Genomic DNA, 24,019 nt, shown 5'->3' with positions numbered 1-24,019 from the left:
TGAAAGGTAACAGGTTGTCTTTAGCAAATGTTTTCCCTTGGGTTTATTAGTTAGAGCTGTCACATTTAAAGAGACCTTCTTTACTTTTACGCTATTAGTTCTCACGTAGGAGAACCACAGGAGGAAACAGAGGAAGATTCAGCAGAGGGAAATATAAACTTTGCCTTAACATCAGGTACGTTAAATGTTATTTTTGTCTCGCTAAACCTGTTAGCCTGTAACTAGAAATTGATTCTAATATGTTTGTCGAGCAGATACTCCAACTCATTCTCGAGCTCAACTTTCTTCCGCTGGGAGTGACACTTGTTTCGCTCGCATACTGTGAGGTAGGCTATAGCCTAGTTGTATTTTGTGTTTTTCTTAAGTGGTCTTCTCTGAAAATGGATTAAAATCTGCTAAATGATTATTGTCTAGCCCGCGCAATGACAGTATTTTCCATTAGTTTTCGCTGAAAATGAGCGCGATCGCCCGAGAGACTTTCGCACATAGCGCAGGTGCATCGCCAGGTGAACACCTGCGCTTCTCGCTTTGAGAAAAACTCCTGAGAGTAAAGCTTGACGTGGCAAACAGTCCCGCTTTTACAGTGTTGCTATTGTTTACCTCCTCACCACAGCCCCGAAAGTCCGCTAAACATTTAAAGTCTTGTCTGAATAGCTCAATTTTCATTCAAATGAAGAACGAGTTTGTGTCAAACATGCCGTGAGCGATCAGGTTACCGTGTCAGGTAGGCTGTCAAACGTGTGTTTATGTTTAAAGGGGCTATTAAATGAAACAACAACCAACCTTTTGGTAAATTAAAGTGTTATATTTGATACATAGCTCGTTTGGTAACTCCGTGGTCATGTTATCCAGACGTCAGGATCTTTAGAGATTTGAAACCGGTAACTCAGTGCAGACGAATTTTATAGGCCTGGGTTGAACAGTGGCACTTAAACTCTACAATATTAATCATTCTCAGTCATTTAAATAATTGCCTCACGACCTGTTTTTTTTGTGTACCCCCACAGCTCCATTGGTAAGGCTCAATATAAAATAGCCTATGTGTTGTTGTTTTTTTTTTTCTAATATTGGATATAATTCAGTATAATGATCATTAATATTGTTAAAGTGGTCATTATTACAGTGATTTAAGGTTAAGATGAAATGAATATTCACCCTATTCTCTAAATGTATGTTATTTAGGCTATCTTATGGACCCTTTTCACAGACTGTGACAAGTTTCCACTATTATTAACTTTGGAAAATCTAGCAAAGGCTTTTTTATAGTTTCTTTTTTTTAAAGTGTAATTTATAACACCATGTTTTGTGTTTGCTTAGCTTGGCATTAAATTACACAAAGAAACTAATATAAAACAATACAAACTAGTTAGCGCTGCTGCATGAGTGTTTCTAATACAGTAGCTGAGGGCAAATTTGACATCTTTCTGACAAAAAAACAAAAACAAAAAAGAAGTTTGTTATAGGTTTTTCACCACTGTAAAAGCTTACCCAACTATGACAACTTCCGCTTCTGAGAACCTTGAAAATGTAAGTGTCTATTAAAGGGTTAGTTCACCCAAAAATGAAAATTCTGTCATTATACTCACCCGTTCCACATGTCGTTCCAAACCTGTAAGACTTCCGTTCATCTTCAGAACACAAATTAAGATTTTTTTGATGCATCCTGTGAGCTCTCTGACCCTCTCATAGACAGCAAGTGTCCTTACACAATCAAGGCCAAGAAACGTAGCAAGGACATTGGTAAAATAATCCATGTGACATCAGGGATTTTAATAATTTTATGAAGCTACATATCCTGGTTGGGAATCTTTGGAATTAATTAAAAGCTAACTTTTCATTTGAATCATTGTTTGCACATATTAGATCATAAAACCAAAATGTATTGTTCTTGCATCTCCCATATCACACTGGCATCTTGGTTTTTGACCTATGACTACTTTGTGCTGAGCCACAGACAAATTTAACTTATTAAATACTGTATATGTGAGATGCTAATCCTCTAGTGTGATTCACAGCTAAGAGTCATATCTTGCTTCAGTTTTTCCAAGCGGAAAAACTTGGAGTCATGAACACATCACATGCGGGTATTAGATAAGATTTCTTTGTATATTATTGTGTGGGTTTCTGAAAGTACGATTTGTGTTTGGCAACAGTGAAGCCTGTTTTAGTCATGCCGGTGAGATCCATTAGACACACAGAAGAAGAAATTCTTGTTTGTCTATGATTGAAACAAGAAGAGTGACTAAACTTCAGGAAGGGAGGGGGGCAGGAAAGAAAAGATAAGATTGAGAGGGAGTTTGGCAGGAGACAGAGAATGTAAAGGGGAGTCAAACACTAATGGAGAGATACCAAGAAAGCTTATAATAGGCTACATTTTCTCAGATGCTTTCTCACAGCAACTTTGGAGTGCTTAATTTGTAGAGAAATCTAGATGAACTCTATATCTCACCTCTGTCAGGTAAATCACCCCAGAGCGAATATCAGTGATTGGTTTATCCTTCTCAAATAAATGAAAACTATCAGAGATTCAGGTTGTGTTTCCCATCAGACTGCTTGTCATACTTGTAATATACACCGCCGGTTGATTTCAAAAGTGTTACTGAAGTATGCTGAAAGGTTGTTGTTGAAAACCTAAAGGACTCTGGGAATGCTAAGCATGCTTGTTCTCTAGTTCCTGTGTTAAGTGAATTCTGAACTGGAAAAAAGGTGACTGAAGTCATATTTATATTGATATGATGTCTGATGCAATGCATATCTGAGCAAAACTAAACACGCTCTGATCCACTGATTGTAGTCGCATTGATTTGGTTTGTAATAGTCAGGAGAGACAATACAAACTGTACTGACTGCACAGACGTCTCCTGAATCCTACTGCCTCAGTTCCCTGCTAATTCTATTAGATGTTCCACATCTGAGAGCTCTGCAGTCCCGATTCAATTTAAGATCAGAGAATTCAGTTTGATGGGAGAACAGGAGGTTGCAGACTCTGAGCTGTGGACAGGTATCCCGGGTGGGTCTGGTGTGAGAATGATTCATTTTATTTTAGAAACGTGGTTCATTAAGACTTGCTAATTGAACTGTTTGTTGTTGCATCATCTCCCTGAGCAGGTGAAATGAGACGTGGAAAGTACAGTATGTGTCAGTCCTAATGTGTAAGTGTATGATATTCTGTAATGCAGCAGACATAAAACATAGAATAGGGCAAAACAATTAAATAAATTAAAATACAAAAATACAGTGAGGGGAAAGAAATGAGAAACATTGCTTTATTCATAGATAAAAGTGGAATTAACTGGGGTTAAATCTAGTTTGAAAAGCATTTAAGATGGATAGACGTCATCATGAAATCATCATAAGAGAAAATGATATAGCAGATATAATTAACAGTGCTTTATTTTGAAGAGAGAAAAAGCAGTGGGTTGATTCATATTGTTTCGTCCTTAAAGCACAAATACTTGCTCCTAGAGTGGTTGAAATCAAGTGTGTTTGTCAGGGATAAGTAAACCCCTGCATACCACAGGCTATTGCCAATGAAGGGAGCAGTGACATCTCTGATTTGGATCAGTGTATGTGAGCAGAAGAGAGCGAGTGTGATAGAGAAGCCAGTGTTCTCAGCATAGCTGCCCTTGTTTTCTGCCCCACTTCACTGTAATAATGGGAAGAGGGTCCTCATACTCCCCCTCCATCCCACTCATGGGCTCCCTCCATTCAGCTAAATGGTGCCTCTGTTTGTCTGGCCACTGACACACTGACACAGAGGAAATGGATCACCATAGACCGTGACTGAATTTTGGCTGTTTGTTTGACCAGATCTTTGTTATTATAGAATAAATAACCTGACAGTTATCATGTGGAAAATCTTAAGTGAGGAGAGTTAAAGAGGATAGTTCACCCCAAAATGAAAATTCTGTCATTAATTACTCGTCCTCATGTTGTTCCAGACCCGTAAGAACTTTGTTCATCTTCAGAATGCAAGTTAAGATATTTTTTGAAAAATGCTGTTTGTTATTTGTGTGAGTGAATCTGAACTAAAAAAAAACAACACACAATTGATTTGTGGATTGCCAGATTTTATTCCTGATTTAAAATATGTAACTGGAATGTTACCTTGACTAACAGTTCAGGAGATTTTGGTCTTTGCCTCTTGGGGTAGATTGGAGCATAACTGGAAATAACTGCCTAGGCCTGGCTTGCCTCAAAGGAACTTTGATCAAAGTGCCAGCATTACTGTTTGGTTCAAAATGCAATATCTTTAAATTATGGTGAAAAATGAAAGATACTATGAGATTTGTTGCCATATTACAACTGGCTGCTGCACAAATTGTTTACAGCTTTTGTCTAGTCCCTCAGGATGAACGTTCATCATATTCAACATAACAGTGTCCCCCTGCAATCAATAAAGAAGCACGTCCAGCTTTATAGTACTTTTATGATGTCCAAAGTCTGTTGTCAGGACCAAAACTCCACCTATCTGGAATTTAATCATGGTCACTCTAAAAGTACATAAATACTGCTCCAGCTACAATAAACACAGATGAAGAATGAGAGGGGAAAATGATCAGTGAAGTGCAGCTTCTGCTTTCTCGCTACACCTGTATAGCCATCCACCCGTCTCTCCGTCTTTCTTCAGTCTCCTTTCAGTCATTGACATGGACACGTGAGCCGTCGCAGACAGCTTTCTGGTGACAAAACACATAAAAGTCCCTTTCATTGTATTCACATTGCAGCACTAGCCATGAAGGCTCCTTTATATGTCACACAGTAAATATGTTTCTTAACACTGTCTTACTCATCTCAGGCTGAGTGTTTGTTTTAACTGGACATTTGGTCACTTTAACAAAATCTGTAGGTTTATTGTGAACAGGAGTTGCTCAAAGCTCTTCCCATGATTCAGTCATGGGAGCGAACATCCCCGATACTGGTTTATCATGCTTTTTATTACACTGGATTCTTCATAACTTGTGTAATAGAAGCAGTACTGATTAGACTGAATGTGTCTGTAGTTTGCAGTCTGTTTAGTGTATTACAGAGCTGTTTTTTTTTACCGAAGAGGACGACTAATGTGAGAGTGACTGACAGAAAGAGAAACGGTAAAGATGTACCAATGTCTGAGAATGCACTTTGTTCCTCTGTCACACCCTTCATGCTAATCTGTTCCTTATTGAGATACCTTCATTCCATCACACAAGACACACCTTCATTTTTCTACTCTATTACATCACGAGTAATGCTGGAGCTTCCCTAGGTTTTGTTGAGAAATTTTCTTAATGAAAAGGTGATGTTTAGGATGGAAAGTCAATGGAATCTGTGAAAAACAAATGTGTGTGTGTTTGTGTGTTCAGGTTAATGAATAATGAAGGTCTTCTATGCCAGGAGTCAGAGGTAAAGGGCAGCATAGAGTAGTGTGTGTAATTCAATCCTGCCTCGTTCGACTGTCTGCGTGTCTGTGTCTGTCTGTATCTCAATAGAGCACAACAGTAGGGTTCTGCTTGTAAAAATCCTATTCAGATTCTCCTTTAGAGAGTAAAGTAGGTTAGACACATTTCAACACAGACCAGCATTGTCAATAGTCAATATGAAATTTAACCCATTTACTTTATTAATAATGTGCGTTCCTGATCTTATCGTGAAGGATTCATGAGTGTACATTATCACAAAGAAAAAAATGTCTTTATAATATATATAATAAGTCTATATATAAGTCTTTATAATCTTTTATTAATATATAGTAACTTGCTCCACCTCTAAAATGGCTGTTCCTGTTCATGGCTTCATTCTGGAGTGTAACACCTGAATTTTAATTGGACAGATTATGACAAATTTACTAATTATTAGTAAAAAGTCGTTTGTATACAAACAAAAAATATTTCTAGCATTTAAGGCCAGAAGGATTTAAGATCATGAAAAACTCAATAAATTAAAGCTTGTTTAATTGTCAGATAAATCAAGTAGGACACTGCCCCCAAATCTTGCACAATATCCAACAATAAGAAAAGGGAATTCAGCATTGTGTCTTGTTGAAGTAAAGTGCTTTTTTGGAGAAGAGAGCAGTGTCTGTAGAGGGGGAAGTGACTTCAGATCAGGTTGTGCAGTGGAGTGTAATCCGAAGGACATCATATTGCTTCTGTCAGGGCCAGTATGAAGGAAAAGACATTCAGGGCTGTGACAGGGAAAAAAAAAACTTTTTCATTTCTTTGTGCTGTTGTGATTCACCTCTGAGCTGGTTGCTTTGGTTGAAGGGTTGGAACTTTTTATTGAAGAATTTTCTGAAACTGAAGGAGAAAAAATTGTTCTGGGACCCATAAGCAGTATTTGATCTGTTTGAGATCACTAGATGCTTCAAGCTGTTGAAAAAAAGATATATATTTTGACATTTTCTTTGTTTGTCTCTCTTTATCGCCCCTCTAGGATGTCTGCTCCTGTCTCAGGTAGGAAGACCCCCGTGGACTATGGTGTACAGATTCGCTTTATAAATGACCTGCAGGACACTGGAGGGGGAGTGAGTGGGCAGCCTCGGAAAGAGCCATCAAAAAAGCCACCAAAAAAGCCACCTTCTCGCTATGGAGTGGCAGTGAGGGTGCAGGGCATCGGAGGGCAGCCCTATGTTGTACTGAAAGAGGGAGAAAAAGGAGATTCATATGGAGTACAGCTGAGATCCCAACCACCTGCTTACAGCAGCCTGCCTAGGTATGCTCCAAATAATTGTTTTTGTAAATAATTGCTTTTTGTTTGTTTGTTTGTTTTTTTGTGTAGTGCTGTCAAACAATTAATTGCAATTAATTGCATCTAAAATAAAAGTTTAAGTAAATATAACTACATGCACATGCATGTATATATTTTAAGAAAAATGTTACGTTTATATATTAAATATATTTATATATGATATAATTTATATGAATATAAATATATACATGTAAATATTTTCCAAATTTACATTTATATATATATATATATATATATATATATATATATATATATATATATATATATATATATATATATATATATATATATATTTATGTATAAACATAATAAATATACACAGTACACAAATATATTATGTAAACAAAAACTTTTATTTTGGATGCGATTATTCATTTGACAGAACTATTTTTCTGATTATCTTAAAACCACCTCATCCAAATATCTGTGCTTAAAATAAATGTTACAAATATTTCTTGCCTATAAATGAGTATCTTTACTCAAATTCTTTTATTATTAAGCAAATTCATTTAGTGTCTTGGGTTAATAGTAAAAATCATGTAATCATTTACCTAACTATTTATTATTTTCCAAACCTATATGCATTTCTTTCTTCTACTGAAAAAAAATAAAAAAAAAATAAGTAAAGACATATGTAGGCAAAATAAATTTTTTAGCATTTAAGCACAGTTATTAGTTCTAAAGGTTAGAAATTAGTGATTGGTTGCAAAAATTAACTAATTAATTATACATTTTTCTGTAATTAATTGTAATTTGATTGGATATTAATATAATATATGTATATTGTCATAATTTCACATTGAATTTCCAAATGAATGTAGAAATAATATAAGTATTATATATATTTTTAATCTGTGTTAAATGGCATCTTTTTACCAAGTAGCCTGTTATTAATGAACGCCAGTGTCATTGATACCAATATTGCTATCGATGTCTCTGTCTCTATTAAATGCATTTTTTTTTTTAAATTATAGCCATTCAACATTTACAGTTTAACTGAAAGCCATTCATTTTAACATTTAAAAATAGTTCAAAATCTTCATAAACTATAAATTGTATATTCAAAAACTATAAATTGATTATAGATTAATCTTTATTTAAGCTAGAAAAGAATGTTTAATCTGTATCTTTGATTTTTGTAATTCTCTAATTGTGTCTGTTTGTTAGGAGGAGAGAGGATGGGGTAATCCAGGGGCCGTATTTCTCGTCTGGAGAGAACACCCCCCTGCGTCGGGCTCAGTCTCATGGCTCTCTACTGGATAGAGAAAACAGCAGTGAAGACTTCACAGATCAACGTCCGCTTGGAGATGGACGCTCTGGTAGCTATGGAAACCTGGATGGAGGTATTGGTATTGGAGCAGACAGGGAGCTGACCAGAGAAAGGATGGAGAGAAATCAGTGGGGTGGATCCTACCAGACAGGGCTGAATGGCACTTTAGGAAGAGGGAGAGCTGGAGGCAGTCACTACACCTCATCAGAATCAGTCGAAATATCTCCATACAACCAGCACACTCACAGCCAATCAGCTCCCAAGTCCATCCGTCAGACGCCTGCCCACAGACTCGCTGACAGGTTTGAAGGGAGCTCTGCAGCACAGGCGGGTAACACTGGGACCAACACCAAGGGGCGCTATCCCATCCCAAAAGCAGATGACAGACCCACCTCAACCTCACCGTTACCCGCTCCATCTCTCATCCTAAACACATACTCTTCACCGCAGTCTTCCTCACCTGCTTCTGCCTACAGCAGCCTGGGCCGTGGCTCAAGTTCTGTCGCCAAGGTCACGGCTGTCTCTTCATCTGCTTCAGTTGATGCACATGTGAGTGATGTGAATCCGATTACAAAGTTGATAACTTTCAGTATCTGAAAGTCTCTGAAATGTAATTAACTTTTTATTTAAATGAAATTATGTTAATGTTATTCATGTAGCTCAAACAATAAACTACATGTGTGCATGTATGTATTTTTATTAGTGCTGTCAAACGATTAATCGCGATTAATTTGAACATGGTAGTTGCATTGCTGTCTAAATGCATCCCTTCAAAATGCTGTCAGAGTTTTGGAAGAGTGTAATTTGAGAAGGTTACAGTAAAGCTATTCATCAACCTGATACTCTGTTCTCTCTGGCATTGAATGTCATTTAGCTTGATTTAGCTTGTTGGTGTAAGTTAACAGAGTGCACACTTATGTTACTACTCAGATGTATCAATTGTAGCCCACTCTTCAGAGTGTTTAAGAAATGTTACTTTGTTGTTTTGAACATATTCTATGTGGGTTGTGTTTGATGCTTAATAAACTGTTATCTCCATTTAGGTAACTCCTGACCTTTTAATGGACCAAGGTCAAAGTTCAGGGTCAGAGTTCTCAACTGAAGATCAGATACAGCAGATAATCTACGATGTTCTACGTCAGGGGTAAACCATTGTTCTGATGCATAACAGCAATACATACAGAGTAACAGTTAGAAACATTTTGTTTCTCCTAATTCTGCAGGAGTACAGAGGGAGATGCTGTCATTAAGCACAGAGTTCGAGTCATCTGTAATAAAGTTCAAGGACTGAAGGTACAGACTATCACATTTTGAAGCATTGCTATTTCTTCATTTAAATTTTTGAACATAAAACAAATATCAACACCTGATCATGTAACAAAAAATGAAAGACTTCCACCAGAATGACACAACCAGTTCAGCTTTTCAGGTGAACTGAAGCACAGTCGGTGACCGTACAAAAAAAAGACACAATGTTCTGTTCAGGCTTTGATATTAAATGATTTAATATTATGAAAGGTGTTTCAAGTGTACTAAATCAGAGACTGTTATTGTATAATGTCCTGCCCTTCAGTTATAAGAGCCAGTCTGTGTTTTTGATAGAAATATTGCTTGTTTGTTTACTTTAAAATGCGCTTTTAGTGTGCATCGAACTAAAGAATCAAAATATATGATAGCATAATCTTGACAGACAGCTTGGAATATTGCCATCATTCCTCATTCAAGTACATAAAAGATGTACTTGTATTATCTGCTTAGAAAATTGCTGCCCAGGGTGTTACCAAGTTAGCCACAGAGTGATCTGACTTTGACTAAACCCAGCTGCAAATAAATCTGCCATTTTTCAAAAGCTGTTATAAACAAGTGTCCGCAGTGTGAGATGATTTACTCTAGTGATAAAATCACCCGGTCTAGCTGTGGAGGTAGGCTCAGTTGGCAGTGTATATAGTGCGCAGACAGGCATTGCTAAAATGGGCATTACATTTAATGGCTTTTTAGGTGTTGGCATCTCTTGCTAAGCTATAATGAATTGGCAGCAAATCCCACCTCACTTACAACAGCTGAGTCCATTTTAGAGTGAAAGGAGGAAGGAATGTTTACCTCCACCACACAAAAGCACATTAATTATACAATATAAAAAAGATCCAGCATAGATCAATCTAAAGTAATAAAATTATATTAAATTATAAATGCTAATAATTGACCATCAGAAATTCAAAATGTAAACAGACACTGAAAAAAAAATCCTGTAATGCCTTCTGTCAAGCTTATACGTGACCCTGGACCAAAAAAACAGTCATAAGGGTAAATTTGAAATAGAGATTTATGAATAAATAAGCTTTCCATCATTGATATATGGTTTGTTAGAATAGGACAATATTTGGCTGAAATACAACTATTTGAAAATCAGGAATCTAAGGTTACAAAAAAATCTAAATATTGAGGAAATTACCTTTAAAGTTGTCCAAATGGAGTCCTTAGCGATGCATATTACTAATCAAAAATTAAGTTTTAATATTTATGGTAGGCACTTCTTATAAATATCTTCATGGAAAATCGAAAATGTTGAGCCATACAATGCATTTTTGGCGATTGCAACAAATATACCTGTGCCACTTACGACTGGTGTTGTGGTCCAGGGTCACATATTTGAACATCGTAAGTAAACCATATGGTGATGTACTGTATAAGTTTGGAATGCAAGTCATAAGAGTTACTCTCTGAGGCAAACAGTGGGCCATTTAGCTTCTGTATAATTATCTGAGAAGACCTAGATGCCTGATAAATGCATCTGGGTTTTGCTGCCAGGAACAAGTTAACACCATAGGTGAGTGTTTGAGTACCTGAGCTGAAGTTAATTATGAGACTTTTAAAACCGGTGTGACATATCGATGTTAAAGCCATCAAAAAACCTGCATACTGTGCTAAATGTTGATGGAGGTATTTTATATTGAAGGTGATTCAATGTAATCGATTTAATAGCTTGTGGTTTATTTTATGATATATTTACATTTGACCATTCAGAAGTTTGGTGTCTGTAATATATAAATTATTATTATTATTTTTAAAGCAGTTAATTCACAATTCAGCAAAGTGACTGTAAAGACACTTATGTTCTTTTTGTTCTTGCAGCAATATTAGGTTGTCGACATTGATAATAATGATAAGAAATTATTTTTTTGAGAACCAAATCAGCAAATTAAAATGATTTATGAAGACATATGTAAAACTGAAGGCTGGAGAAATGGCTGATGAAAACAGCTTTGACGCTACAGGAATAAATTACATTGTAAAACATATTAAAATAGAAAACAGTTATTTTAAAATGTGATTCACAATATTACAGTTTTAACTGTTTTTTTTTTTTTTTTAACCAAATAAATGCAGCTTTGGGAGCATAAGAGACTTCTTTCAAGAACATAAAAAAATGTACGAACCACAAACGCTTGTGTAGTAAATGTGTAGTATTATTGTAGTAATTCTTTGTATTCAATGCTGAGCTTTTGAGAATTATTTAAAACTCTCATATGTGCTTCCTTGTTTGCTTTCTAGGCAAGGACTGTATTGTTTCTTTCTGAGAACAATTACTTAGTATAGTGATCTTTAGACAGGATTAAATCCTCAAGCCTATTACTATATGTCTCAGCAGGGGTAGCAAACCACTAATTACTACTCCTGCTTCTAAATACTATCATAGAGGTGGACTTGGATTATAGTGTTTTGAGCTGATTGGAGCATAATCTTGTAATGCCTTGTTTACAAGAAAAGCTGTTTGATGCACTGTTATATACAGTAAAGTTCTTCTCATACGTTTACAGCAAGATGTTTTTATTTACTACTGTCCTAATGAAGTTATAATTTGTATTGTATTGTATTTTTTATTTTATATTTTATTTTAACTATTATAAAAAGCAACCATTAATCAATCAAAGTAATAATTATAAAGTTATCATTTAGTACTGTAAATGTCATTTACACAAACTTTCCTGTTAAAAAAATTACATACTTCCTGTTCAAGCCCCCAGCTTGCCCAGCATATTTGAGTTCTTCCCCATAGTGACTATCACAAATGTCTGCAGACAGTTGATGCTTGGGGCAACACATGATACAATGAGAAACACAAATACAACTAAATAAAATTCTGATCTCTAATTTTTAAATATTCTTGAACTTATAAGAAAAGGGGTATGTATACTTCAGAGAATACTGTAGGTGTATAACCGTTGCCCCTCGGATTTCAGGTGAACAAATCTGATGACTCCTTGAAGGAGGAGCTTGAGAAATATCTGGATGAAAATGTACTGCTGCAGGAACAGCTGGGACGGAAGAATACAGAGCTGCACCAAACACACTCAGAGTAAGACAACCCCAAATACCAACATGGACATTAACACATCTGTGGTGAGAATTATATAAAATATGCAAAGTAATGTATAGTTAAACTAGGTTTTATCTGCTTGCTTATCTCTCTACCAGGCTAACTCAGTTACGAATGGACAGAGAGAATGCAGAATCTCATGTTAGAGAGCTGGAGGATCAGCTGGCAGGACTACAGGAGGAGCTGAGGAGAGAGACAGACAGCAAAGCTCAGGCTGACACTATGCACATGGTGATCACACACACACACACACACACACACACACACACACACACACACACACACACACACACACTAGACTGAGATTAAAAAGGTCACAAATGCAAAAAATAAAGAATTTATAATGACAAATCAACGCTTAGTTGGAAGTGTTTTAAATCCTGTGAAAACCCTTAAAATATTTAATTCATGCTTACTGTACTGCAGACATTAGTCTGCAGACAGAAAATGGAAATTACTAGTAGTAAAATTATATTGTTGTGTTGTTATTGAGATTATTAAAAATAATTATGATTTGTTTGTGTACAGGAGTTGATGGCAGTGAGAGGTGAGTTGGCCGAAGCTGCAGAGCTGTGTCGGAAGCAGGAGGATATTCTGAGGCAGAGAGAGAGAGAGCTGACTGCTCTAAAGGGGGCACTGAAAGATGAGGTCTCCACACATGACAAGGAGATAGAGGCTCTCAGAGAGCAGTACAGCCAAGACATGGAGAGATTACGATCAAGCATGGATCAGGTTTCACAGGTACACGCCCAATGTTGAACAGGAAATTAAAGGGGACCCAAGACAGAACCCTGTTGAACACCTGTTATCATGCAATTTAGAAAGAAGTGATTAAGCTCACAGCACTTTAAATAGGATTTATGTTGCACATATGCACAACGTGATTATCTCTCTGTGCCTCAGTCTCAGGCAAGTATTGAAGCCGAGCGTCACCACGTAAACTCTACGGTAAGGTCTCTTCAGCAGCAATTGGAGGATAGCAGAGATGAGGGAAACCACTGGAGAGAACAGTTTCAGTCCAGCAGAGAAGAGCTACGCAACACCAAACAAGAGTAAGTCACATTTGCACAAGTTAGTTTAGATATACAGTTTAATTATTTTTGCATTACCCTTAGTTCTGTCTTTTTTGTTAATGTGTATTTGTCTCTCCTTTTTTGTTGTATGCATTTTATTGGGACAGTGGACAACGGGTTCAACCCAAAGCAGAGTGAGAGACGCTCTCAGATTAGCTGAGAGAAGACTGTAGGTTTATGTGTAGATGTGTGATTGAACCAATTAGTATTTGTAAGTCTGACTTGTCTAAGATCCCACAACTATAATTTTAAACAAATGATGTGATGCTTTGTGTGTGATTTTTCTTTTTCTTTTTTTTGTGTACTAAATCAAAATTTGAAAACACAAAATCCTTACTGAATTTAAAGGAACTAGCTTTTACATTACTAAACATTACAGAAAATCGTGATACCTTCCATATGACAGCTCTAATTACCTCATCACTAGTTGATCATCACAAATACTCTGCATCAAGAAATAAAAAAATTTTTTTTTCCAGAAAAGATTCTGCTAATCTACAAACTTAAATACACCAAACTAATTTTTCCATCTCTGAATGGCCTGTCTGTAACAGAGCAAGACGGTACCATTAATTGAGACAGAGTCCAATAAAAAATGCACATAAGCAAAATTAATTTCACATTATGGATCTTGGATCTTGACACTAAATCAATAGTTTGTCCACCCAAATTAACATCATTAGGAAATATTAGGAGTTCAATTGTATTACAGTAAGTTCTTATTTAGGACATTTTAAAATCTGCTATGCACAGCAGACTGTATATATTTGTTATTAAACACTTACGGTTTTGCATATGGTGTTTGTCTGTGTTTATATTATGTGTGTATATACGTGTGTGATAGGTTACTCCAGGCTCGTATGGAGAAAGAGGAGTTTGAGGAGGAGCTGAAAGATCTGCAGGAGAAAATCAACACAATGAAACAGCAGATACCAGATCCCAAACAGACCCAGACAGTCAGCCAGGTATATACTGTACACGCTCTTTTGCTTATGAATGTTAAATTCTTAAAGACTTAAAATACTCATTGTATTTTTATAGGAACTTGAGCGTTGTCGTGCTGACCTACAGAAGGCCCAGGCAGATATGGATAAATTAAGAACAGATCTTGACAAGAAGACAATGGAAATTGTGTTATTAAAGAAGACCAAACAGGAGCTTGAAGCAGAGCAGAAATATGAGATTGATAGATTGAGGGACCAGTCACGCAGAGATAAAGAAGAGCTGACTAAAGCTCATGAGAGGGCCAAACAGGTACCGTACAGTATTACAGCATCAACGCAGGTACCATCCATTTGTGTTTTACTTACAATTTTTATTTGCCTCCGGCAGCTAGCAGAACCTTCATTGGTGGAGGCCCTGCGCAAGGAGTTGAGTGACATGCAAGAAGAGGTGGGCCAACTGCGCAGTCAGCTGCTCTCAACTGAAGAAGAGCTGCAGGCGAAGAGAGACAAACTCAGCTCTGCTCAGACCCAAGTAAACAATCTGACACATGAGCACAAGGAATTCGAGGAAACTAATGCGCGTATGAAGGAGAGAATCATACGCCTGGAGGTTAGGATGCAGATTAACATAATCGTGTAATGAATATCACCTTATTTTCCCTCTTATTAAACTACAATAAATGTGTGTGTAAGTGCATTGGTTTAAGAGTGTGGAGTGGTTAAGTGCTTTTGGCCAGCTGCATTTTAAAAGATCTGATGGTCTGGAGTTTTGGGGACTCGGGTGGAGGTTGGCAGCACATTACACCAGAGGGGAAGAGAGAGGGCGAAGGTTTTGGAAAGTGACCTATTGCCATCTTATGAAGGAAGAAAAAGATGGCTCTCATTGAGCTTAAAGGATTAGTTCTCTTCCAGCAAAAAAAAAAAAATCCTGATAATTTACTCACCCCCATGTCATCCAAGATGTTCATGTCTTTCTTTCTTCAGTTGAAAAGAAATTAAGGTTTTTGAGAAAAACATTCCAGTATGTTTCTCCATATAGTGGACTTCAATGGGACCCAATGCATATTTCAGTGCAGCTTCAAAGGGCTCTGCATGATCCCAGCCAAGGAATATGGGTCTTATCTAGCAAAATGATTGGTCATTTTTCTAAAAAAAAAAAAAAAAAAAAAAATTATACTTTATATATATATAATTATTATTTTTTTTTTTTACCACAAATGCTTGTCTTGCACTAGCTCAAATTCATGCATTAGGTAGTCACATTGGAAAGGTCATGCATGATGTAAGTGGAAGTACAGACCCAGTGTTTACAAAGTGTACGTGCAAAGAAAGTCAAAGGCCCATTACAAAAAAAAGTTAAAACAACGATGTCGGGCAATTTCGAAGTTGGAGGAGAAAATGAAATGGAGTTTTTCGCGCTACCCTACCTTTTTGAACTGAAGTACACAGGCAAAGAACTAATCATTTGTGACCTTTCCAACGTTATTATGTAATGTGTGAAGTCACGCCTGTGCATTGCAGAGCAAGTGTAAAAGGAGCATTTGTGGTTAAACAGTATGTAAATTAGTATTATTTATTTATTTATTTTTAGAAAATGACAGATAGTTTCACAAGATATGACCTTTATTCCTCAGGTGGGATCATGTAGAGCCTGCAATTTGGACCTTCAACCCGTTGGTTCCAATTGAAGTCCACTATATGGAGAAAAATCCTGGAATGTTTTCTTAAAAAACAGACCGTTATCTGTTTGTTCTCTCTTTTTCTCTGACACGTTATCTGTGTGTCTGTAGTCTCAGCTGCAGGAGCGCACGTCCCAGAGTATTGAGGCTGAACAGGAGCAGCAGGAGGAGACCAGGAAACTGAGACAGCAGCTGGAGGAGTCCAGGCGCGAGAGCTCCAGACTGGGCCTAGAGCGGGACGAGCTGGCTCGTAATCTTGAAGAGAAGGAGAAGGACAGAGATGCTGTCCGCAAGGAGAACACACAGCTCGAGGACCAGAAGAGGCAGCAGGAGAGAGCACTAGACAAACTCAATAAAGAGGTATGTGTTCATTAACACAAATTTGAATCCGCCATGCATCATTTTACTTTCTGTCTGTCCTTATCTCTCTCTTGCTTCCTCACACCCCTTTTCCTCTGTTTCACCATGTCAGATGGAGCGCTTGTCTGCAGCATCCCGTGAGGAGGTGCGGCTCCTGCAGGCTCAGCTGGATGAACAGAAAGACAAGTGGAGGAAAGAGCAGCAGGACTCACATAAAAACGCCAAAGAGAAGATCAGTGAGCTGGAGAGAGCACAGAACACCATCCATTCCCTACAGGAAGAGGTGCAACTCTGGCCTCATTAAAAATCCAAACCTTTTTAATCCGTCTTCAATTTGTGGTCATACAATTTTGCTTGTTTTTAGTTGGCCCGTCAAAAGAAGGAGCTGTTCTCAAGTTATGAGGATCGAGATAATGCTTTATTAGATAAAGAGATGCTCACCAACCGCCTCAAACATATGGAGAGTGAGATCGAGACGCAGCGTACCACACAAAACGACCGCTCGAGAGAGATCCGCAGCTTGGAGGTGTGTTTCACCTTCACATATGGTGTTTTAGTGAAATGGTGTAATGGAGATAGTCTTCACTCTATGTCTCCACCTGCAGGACAAAATCAAGCACCTGGAGCTTGAGTTAGACGAGGAAAAGAACAATGCAGAGATGCTGTCAGAAAGAATCACCAGGAGCCGAGATCAGGTACGCTGCCATTCAAATGTTTGGGGTTGGTAAGATTTTTTAAATTCTTAATTAAAATATGCTACTTATTCCTGTGATGCCAAAGCCGAATTTTCAGCAGTCATTACTCCAGTCTACTACACATGATCCTTTCTAATATACTTATTTAGTGATCAAGAAACATTTCTTCTCATTATTATTATAAATGTTAAAAGCAGTCATGCTGCTTGTTTTATTATTATTATTTTTTTTTGAGGAATACAAAGTTCACAAGAATGATATTTATTTAAAATCCTGTAAAAATGTATTTACTGTCACTTTTGATCAATTTAATGCTGAATAAAAATAGTCTTTAAAAAATATCAGTCAATATTAATCAATATCAAAAATATGAATCAATAAAACTGTAGATTAGGGAACACTATTCCCACGCAAAAAAAAAAAAAAAAAATCTTACTTGCCTCAAACTTCTGAAAAGTAGTGTATAAACAGCTGTTTGTTTACTAAATGCAATTAAATAAAACATTAATTAAAAAATAAGAATAAAGATACAGAAAGAAATATGAAAATATATGTACCATAATGTGGCTAGCTTGTATAGTAGCAAGGGGCTTATATTATATATAATTCTATACATATTTCTTAATACATTTTTGCCAAGATGTTAAATCTTGACAATAATTATCATTTAGGGCTGTAATGGTAATATTTGAATATTGCCAAGTAATGTAATTATATTTTTGTAATGTAGTGCCCATAATTAATAATCAATTAAAGTTTCTTCCATTATCTTTGTGCCTCTACAAGGCATTCAGGTCTGTGATCTGCTAAATGCTTTAATCAAAATGTGGTGGTAATTCTACTCTCATTGTAGATTGAACAGCTGCGTGCAGAGCTCATGCAAGAACGATCCTCCAAACAAGACCTGGAACTGGACAAAAACGCTCTGGAGAGACAGGTATGCCACATGACTATTGAACAGTACGACAGATCTATAGTCTTACTGTACGCTGCATTCACTGCATTCAAAAGCGTTTCTTTTTTTAACTGTACAATGCTTTCATTCAAATTGGCCACAGGGTTTCATCTAATCTGCATCTCTTTCAGATAAAGGATTATAAATCTCGTGTAGCTGAGATGGAGGGCCAGTCACGTTCCTCTACTGGTGTGTCTCAGCTGGAGAGCAAAATCCAGGACCTCGAGGAAAGACTGCGTGCAGAGGAGAGGTAAATAAAAAAAGAGGTCCTAATGAACTGCGGTTCTAAAACTGCCACTACCATGAAGTGGCAGAAACAATTACATTACCCACAAAGCACTACAGAATGCTTGAGAGAAGCACTCTTCTTTAATTGAAAGCACTTTATGCTGCTAGAAAAAACACAGACTGTAGACAATGCAGGCCATAAATCGGTGTGCAAAAACTGCTTCTACTTTAAAACTACTACTAATTTTGATGCAGAATTTTTTTTTTATAAAATAACGCTGGGGGAAATGTCAGTAGATTTATTTGCCTGATTAGATTTTAATTTGCTCTGCCAATATTTTCACTGGCTTTACCAAAAAAGTTTAACATTTTATTCTAGCTATGTATTTGTATATGTACCAGAATAAATAATTTCATTAAATTAAGAAAAAAAAAAGAAAAATCACTGCATCACCTAAACAATAAGAAAAAATTCAGTACATGTCAAGTTTAGGAAGTCCTGAGGTTCAAGCATATAGTTGTGTGTTTTTACAGAGAGAAGAACTCTGTGGTGTCCTCTCAGAGGCGTTTGGAGAGGAAACTAAAGGAGCTGAACATCACCCTGGATAAGGAGAGACATCAGCACACAGAGCAGAGAGACCAGGTGAAGAATACACACGTTACATGTGCTCATATAGCAGTGTGTGAGAGACCCGTGATTGTTTGTGTTTAATGCATGTGTGCTTCTTCAGCTGACTCTGCGTGTGAAGGCTCTGAAGAGGCAGGTGGATGAAGGAGAGGCCGAGGCGGAGCGGCTGGAGGGTTTGAGGAGGAAGGCCATCAGAGACATGGAGGAGATGCAGGAACAGAAGGAGGCGCTGCAGTCCAAAGTCACGGCACTAGAGAATGAACTCAAGTATGTGTGTTTGACTGAGAGAAGAAAATGGAGTATTTCCTTTTTTTCATATAAATAAGTTTTTTTTGTTTATAAAGAGCAGCTATGGCTGGTTTGCTGTTTTGTTCAGTGTGAAGTGGCCAAAAAACAAACCAAAACTGCAGGAGCTGAGTGTGGGAATAACTTGTGACATGTCAGTCATCCTTTACATTTGCATCTAGAAGTTTATTTTATCCATTAAAACCTTGAACCATTTCTTGAGGGTTCAGAAGATTATTTACATCAAGGCAAAAAATGAATGAATATACAACAAAAAATGTGTGCTCCCACACTCATGTCCTTCTTTCCCAGAGAACCATTACCAACGACAGTGCAACCATTACCAATGCAAAAAAAATAATAATAATTTTGCACATGCCACAAATACAATACGTTGCAGTAAAATTTTGAATGGAGCAGTTATATCAGTGTGCGGTCATTACTATTGTATTGTAGATTTTTGGTACAGCATGAGGAAAAAAACTAAACAGAAACATATATGTATGTATATATATATATATATATATATATATATATATATATATATATATATATATATATATATATATATATATATATATATATAAATATATATATATATATATATATATATACATATATATAATATAAAAAAAAAAAAAAAAAAAACATACATATATAAATATATATATATATATATATATATATATAAATATAAATATATATATACATACATATATATATATATATGTTTCTGTTTAGTTTTTTTCCTAACAATGGTTTACTAAACAAATAGCTCTTTCTTTAAATAAATTCTATTGTAATTACAGTTTTCTTAGGGATAAAAATTTTACCTTATGGTCTCTAAACTATAGTGTCATTTTACTTTACTATAAAATTACAATTAACAACAGAGCCCAAACTATTTTTAACTATAATAATCAACACTCAAATAAAAAAAAATTGAATGCAAACATGTAAATTGCACAAAATGCAGTTTTTAAATAAACTTATAAATCATACAATTTCAATTTGTTGTTGAAACAAAATTTACACAGTGGCTGCCATAACTTGTTTCATAAAAGATTTATTTAAACATACATTAAACAAGACATCACTAACAAGTAAAGTGAAATCTAAATCAAATATTTAGCAAAATGCTCTTAACTAGACTTCATTTCTCTAGCAAATAATGAGCTATAAACACTGCTGACTTGCCTGAAGTAAATGAAATGCTACGTGACATTTTGTTTACAAGCTGCTTTAATGAAGTCTTTAAATGGTTGAAACACTAATTGAGTGATTACGTGAGGGGTGAGATGTTCATTCATGTTTACTTAACTTTAAAAGTAGTTAGAACTGAGGCGATTATACAGCTTTTATACATCTGTCACGCCACATCACAGAGCACCAAAACGGCAATTATTGTCTGAATTTCCTGAAATAAAAAACGGAACGATTTGTTCAATACACATGCGTACCGAACCGAAAGACCCGCAAATTTTTGGTATGAATACATGTTTTGTTTTTTTCCCCTCAGGAGGAAGATCCAGCAGGCCCGACAGTCAGCTCTGGAGTCTTCAGTGCTCAGCTCTGATGATGATGATGATGATGATAATGGATTGTATGATCATTCCAGCATAACCTCCATCCTCACCGAGAGCAACCTACAGACCAGTTCCTGCTGAAGACCGAGAGAGAAATCTGATGCTTCATTCCTGGACACACAATAAGCGCTGCTCTAAAATTCCCACTCTTTTTGAGTCAGTGAGTCAAATAGATTTCAGACATGGCTTTATTTATCTAGACATCCAACTTAGAGACTTTTATGAGAAAAGCCTTAATGATCCCTTTAGTATAAAAAATACTTTTTTAGAGGAGATAAGTTCAAAGTTGAAGCCGTTTAGAAACTGAATTTCACCTCAGCTCAAATTAGCAAAGACAATTTGAGACTTTTTTTAGTTTAAGTAATTAGGGGTTAATAGAAGAAATAAGCACTTTTGAATAAAGTGAATTAACAGAGATGGAGGGAAAGAAACAGGATTTAATTTTGTTTTAAGGGTCCCCGTGACCGATTATGAGCACTGATGAATTCATTAGGAGTGTGTTAAGAGAGGCTAATGGGAGATGAAGGATATCAGGGTATTAGAAGAAGAAATGAACACAGCAGAGAACATTTTTCCAAAAATCCAGTTAGCAGAGAGAGAGAGAAAGAGTAGTCATCTGAATGGGGGAAGAAAAGAATAAAAAGTATATGTGACTATAATGTAGTATAGCAATACAGAGAGAAATACAGGTAATAGTTCAAAACACAGATCCAAGAGAATAGATGAGAAAGAGCAAAATCAAGTTTTAGTTTGAAGAAAGAGATTATATTTCATTCTCTGTTTAGACTCCAGCTCTTTGTAACACACTTATTCCCTTGTTTGCAGTAAGTTCCAGGTACGAGTGAATCAGCACTACACAGAAGCATCAGTGATGCTAAAATACAATTTATAACAACATAATCACAATAAAGACATTTACATTTCAGCCATACTTACATTACTACTATTTCCTTACAAATGCTGATGTACCATGTAATTTAGCATTATAAAACATCAGAGCGTTTCTAAATCAGCTGCACTGTGAAATTCTGTCTTTTCTGTTATGCAATTATTGTATATTTTTATACTAGTGTTTCTGTTTCCACATTTTTTTTTTTATTATTAACCGACAGGCTAAAAGACAAGTCAGTGTTCATTCCTGATGGTAAAACTATGAAAATTATTAATTTTGTTTATTTTGTTAGTTTACCAGCACATGATCTACTGTTTTTTACTTCAATGTATAATATTGAGGCAAATGTTATATAAAGTAGCTGAAATATTTTCTACCATAGTCGTCTCATAATCCTCTAGCAGACACATTAACTCATTTTTTGATAACAAGCTGCCTGTTCTCGTCTATATCTACAGGACTTTATCTATGCACACAGCATGTGATTCATGTGAATGGTACACCATTACAATGCCTTGTAAATCTAATAATTATTTGTTTGTAATTGTTCTTGTTCCAAAGTAAATGAGAATGATTTATGTACATGTATTTTGTATTTATTTGTAATAGAATTTGCATTAAGCACTGATTAAATCAAAGGTTTGTATATTTCTGTAAGCAAAACCTTTTTTATCAGAAATAAATTCAGTACTTTAGTAGTTCCTCTCCATTGTGTTTTTATTGTGTGCTTATGGTGTACTTGTATTTTGTACATATTGTAGCTGATGTGTGTCATGGGCATATGGTACAACAGCAACAGAACTAAATGCCAAACATTTTTAAAACTTTCTGGCCAAGTTTTTATTTTTAATTATGTTGAATATATTATATTGTTTTGTATAATAAACTCATGTAGCTAGTTGATTTGGTGATTTGAAATGTGTGCAAAATTGTATGTCTGCATTTTACCCAGATCACAAACAGCTGTGTGAATCGTAAAAGGTCTTGTGGCTTGAGCTCACATTCAGTTGTTTTGCAGTGAGATATTTTTAGTATCATGTGATTTAATGAGGTGTTTTCAGTCTTCATATTTCCATCTTCTAAATATTCTAATAGTAGCTTTTTAATATACACTCACCTAAAGGATTATTAGGAACACCTGTTCAATTTCTCATTAATGCAATTATCTAATCAACCAATCACATGGCAGTTACTTCAATGCATTTAGGGGTGTGGTCCTGGTCAAGACAATCTCCTGAACTCCAAACTGAATGTCAGAATGGGAAAGAAAGGTTGATTTAAGCAATTTTGAGCGTGGCATGGTTGTTGGTGCCACACGGGCCGGTCTGAGTATTTCACAATCTGCTCAGTTACTGGGATTTTCACGCACAACCATTTCTAGGATTAACAAAGAATGGTGTGAAAAGGGAAAAACATCCAGTATGTGGCAGTCCTGTGGGCGAAAATGCCTTGTTGATGCTAGAGGTCAGAGGAGAATGGGCCAACTGATTCAAGCTGATAGAAGAGCAACTTCGACTGAAATAACCACCCGTTACAACCGAGGTATGCAGCAAAGCATTTGTGAAGCCACAACATGCACAACCTTGAGGCGGATGGGCTACAACAGCAGAAGACCCCACCGGGTACCACTCATCTCCACTACAAAAAGGAAAAAGAGGCTACAATTTCCACGAGCTCACCAAAATTGGACAGCTGAAGACTGGAAAAATGTTGCCTGGTCTGATGAGTCTCGATTTCCGTTGAGACATTCAGATGGTAGAGTCAGAATTTGGCGTAAACAGAATGAGAACATGGATCCATCATGCCTTGTTACCACTGTGCAGGCTGGTGGTGGTGGTGTAATGGTGTGGGGGATGTTTTCTTGGCAGACTTTAGGCCACTTAGTACCAATTGGGCATCATTTAAATGCCACGGCCTACCTGAGCATTGTTTCTGACCATGTCCATCCCTTTATGACCACCATGTACCCATCCTCTGATGGCTACTTCCAGCAGGATAATGTACCATGCCACAAAGCTCGAATCATTTCAAATTGGTTTCTTGAACATGACAATGAGTTCACTGTACTAAAATGGCCCCCACAGTCACCAGATCTCAACCCAATAGAGCATCTTTGGGATGCGGTGGAATGGGAGCTTCGTGCCCTGGATGTGCATCCCACAAATCTCCATCAACTGCAAGATGCTATCATATCAATATGGGCCAACATTTCTAAAGAATGCTTTCAGCATCTTGTTGAATCAATGCCACGTAGAATTAAGGCAGTTCTGAAGGCGAAAGGGGGTCAAACACAGTATTAGTATGGTGTTCCTAATAATCCTTT

At 36.4% G+C, this 24,019-nt stretch overlaps 1 protein-coding gene across 3 annotated transcripts; it reads left to right on the top strand.

Annotated features, from left to right (window-relative positions):
- The first annotated feature begins 16 nt into the window (after positions 1-16).
- On the top strand, positions 17-22,394 carry LOC109106501 (cingulin-like). Of its 3 annotated transcripts, XM_042740886.1 has the most exons (22): positions 20-175; positions 255-326; positions 6,409-6,687; positions 7,891-8,542; positions 9,037-9,137; positions 9,217-9,286; positions 12,235-12,350; positions 12,470-12,602; positions 12,900-13,112; positions 13,275-13,423; positions 14,289-14,409; positions 14,486-14,698; positions 14,777-14,998; positions 16,179-16,427; positions 16,540-16,710; positions 16,792-16,953; positions 17,033-17,122; positions 17,976-18,059; positions 18,209-18,327; positions 18,840-18,948; positions 19,037-19,200; positions 20,738-22,394. In XM_042740886.1, the coding sequence occupies exons 3-22, from the start codon at positions 6,410-6,412 to the stop codon at positions 20,883-20,885; spliced, it is 3,564 nt and encodes a 1,187-aa protein (XP_042596820.1). In that variant the 5' UTR covers positions 20-175; positions 255-326; position 6,409; the 3' UTR covers positions 20,886-22,394. The 3 variants fall into 3 exon arrangements, with proteins under 3 accessions (XP_042596819.1, XP_042596820.1, XP_042596818.1); XM_042740885.1 differs by lacking the exon at positions 255-326 and having other exon boundaries at positions 17-175; XM_042740884.1 differs by lacking the exons at positions 20-175; positions 255-326 and adding an exon at positions 4,540-4,682.
- The last annotated feature ends 1,625 nt before the right edge of the window (positions 22,395-24,019 follow it).

The sequence above is a fragment of the Cyprinus carpio genome, chromosome B16, assembly GCF_018340385.1.
Source record: "Cyprinus carpio isolate SPL01 chromosome B16, ASM1834038v1, whole genome shotgun sequence".
Lineage (NCBI taxonomy): Eukaryota > Metazoa > Chordata > Actinopteri > Cypriniformes > Cyprinidae > Cyprinus > Cyprinus carpio.
This window is presented reverse-complemented; position numbering and strand designations above follow the sequence as displayed.